This window comes from Ixodes scapularis, unplaced genomic scaffold (genome assembly GCF_016920785.2).
Source record: "Ixodes scapularis isolate PalLabHiFi unplaced genomic scaffold, ASM1692078v2 PGA_scaffold2__306_contigs__length_199485367, whole genome shotgun sequence".
Taxonomy (NCBI): domain Eukaryota; kingdom Metazoa; phylum Arthropoda; class Arachnida; order Ixodida; family Ixodidae; genus Ixodes; species Ixodes scapularis.
The window spans coordinates 18399774-18401820 of record NW_024609857.1 but is presented as its reverse complement, the minus strand read 5'-3'; the positions used below and the strand labels follow the sequence as shown (position 1 = coordinate 18401820).

Sequence of the window (2047 nt, the reverse complement as noted above, 5' to 3'; positions counted from 1 at the left end):
GCGTGTCCAGTGCCTTGCACACGGTGGAAGAAACAGATTTAGGTGATGACTTTAGCCCTCTTACCTCGGGGAGCGAGCGACGAGATCGTGTTCGGAGCTAGCCTCGAACCAGGAATAGTTAGTTCCGCTCCGCCGCGGAAGGCACTGAGGTATTAGGTATGTCGGTCTCTCCTGGAACGACGACGACGACGCTCCAGCCAGGACGATCGAATTTGTCGCTCTAGGAAGACTACGTTATTTTATGGTTATTTCCTGGTTTATTGACCGAATATTTCCCTGGTTTTTCAAGAAGACGTCTCCTGTCCACACCCAATTAGGAGCTACGACTCCGCCCAACGGGGGCCACGTAATATGAGCCTCCCGAATCCACCACAGCCTATCCAGGATGAATCTGGATCTGCCGAACCACATCACAAGCCTGAAGACTCTCATGATAGCGTCATGGATGACTTCGAGGACGAAGCTGGGTGGCAAACCCAAACGTCGAAGAAGAGACGTCACGGCTCAAAGTCAAGTGAGGACACAATCATAACTCAGCCGGGTTATAATCTCACAGTCATTGTTAAGCCTAACGACCCAACCACGATCATCACCAACATGAACCCTCTGGTACTAAAACAAAAGCTGGACAGTCTGGCCCCAGACGGTGTCATCCAGATTCGGCCCAACTACCGATTGAATCTTCTGGCCATCGATGCTAGAAATGTAGAATCCACAAAAGCACTCCTGCAACTGAAGAACCTGGGAACAGTTCAAGTTCAAACTTACGAACCTCCTCCACCATCGGCATCTGTGGGTATTATTCGAGGAGTATCTGCAGACATCGAGGACGCTGATCTCTTGGCAGCCATGCGAGAAAAAGCTTCAGTAATCCAGGTGAGAAGACTTGGAAAGTCAGAAATTGTCAAACTGGTCTTCGCAACAAAATCCTCACCTGAATATGTCACTGCCGGGCATACACGTTACAAAGTTCTTCCCTACCTTGAAAAGCCAAGGCAGTGTCCGAAGTGCAATCGCTTCGGCCACATTGCAAGCACCTGTCTTAAGGCGCAGCGCTGCAGTCGTTGTGGCGGCGACCACGGAGTAAATGAGTGTGCAGCGGAGCAGCCTAAATGTGCCAACTGTAAGAAGCGCCATGATGCGACATCAAAAGTCTGTGCCATCTACAAAGTAGAAAGACAAATCAGCAACTACAAAAGCTCGAAAAATGTGAACTACACTTCCGCTAAATCTGCTATCGAAAACGACCAAGAGGCGTGTGGAACTGGAAGACACTGGACACCTCGAAAACGATCACAAGGCTCAAAAGAAGATAAGCAATCATGCATTCCACTCCAGAGCGAGGATAACTTCCCTCCTTTGGAAAACTTGACAGGCAAAACTGCTCCAGACTCCTCAGCAGCTCCCCCAGTACAATCTGGACCAAGCACTCAGCCATCTAGTGCTTCAGCAGCTACCGCCAAAAAAGGCCCTTCAAGAGGTCTGACCCGGCCAACCCGAAAGCACAGTGAGCCACCTGGTGATCCTAAACCAATACCTAATGCAACACCTAAGCCTCAAAGCTTCGGAAGTGCGATTTGTACGTTAGCCATACAGCTACGTACCTTTCTCACGTCTCTAAATTTTCCATTCGCTCAGGCACTGGTTACAGTAATCGACATGCTCCTGCCACTTGCCAGCTCCTGGTCTAGGTAGTCTCGCCTTAATAAGGCCGGACTGCAATCGACGCAAAATCATCTTCCTCGCTGCGCAAGACGCTGTTTAATACCTCAGATTCTTCAGTGGAATGTTAATGGACTACGAAATCGGATAGACGACTTACGGCAATATTTACAAAGGCACCAAATTGAAGTACTAGCCCTCCAGGAGACAAACTGCCAACCACAATCGATTCGTCTGTCGCCCTATGTTATCTACAATAGTACGCCTCGGACGACTCTCACATCAACAGATCCTCCAAAGGCATCCTTGTACGTACACCGAGATCTACCTCAATTACAAGTGGACCTGTCGGACTTGTGCGACAACATCGCCGAATATGTCGCTG

At 49.3% G+C, this 2047-nt stretch overlaps 1 protein-coding gene across 1 annotated transcript; it reads left to right on the top strand.

Annotated features, from left to right (window-relative positions):
- The first annotated feature begins 441 nt into the window (after window positions 1-441).
- Window positions 442-1785, top strand: LOC115316507. The gene has a single exon (XM_029975878.4). It carries the CDS (start codon window positions 442-444, stop codon window positions 1693-1695), a length of 1254 nt encoding a protein of 417 aa, XP_029831738.4. The 3' UTR covers window positions 1696-1785.
- Window positions 1786-2047: the final 262 nt, after the last annotated feature.

Excerpts from the sequence above, each read along its gene's own strand:
- LOC115316507 (XM_029975878.4), top strand. The coding sequence starts at position 442 with ATGGATGACTTCGAGGACGAAGCTGGGTGGCAAACCCAAACGTCGAAG.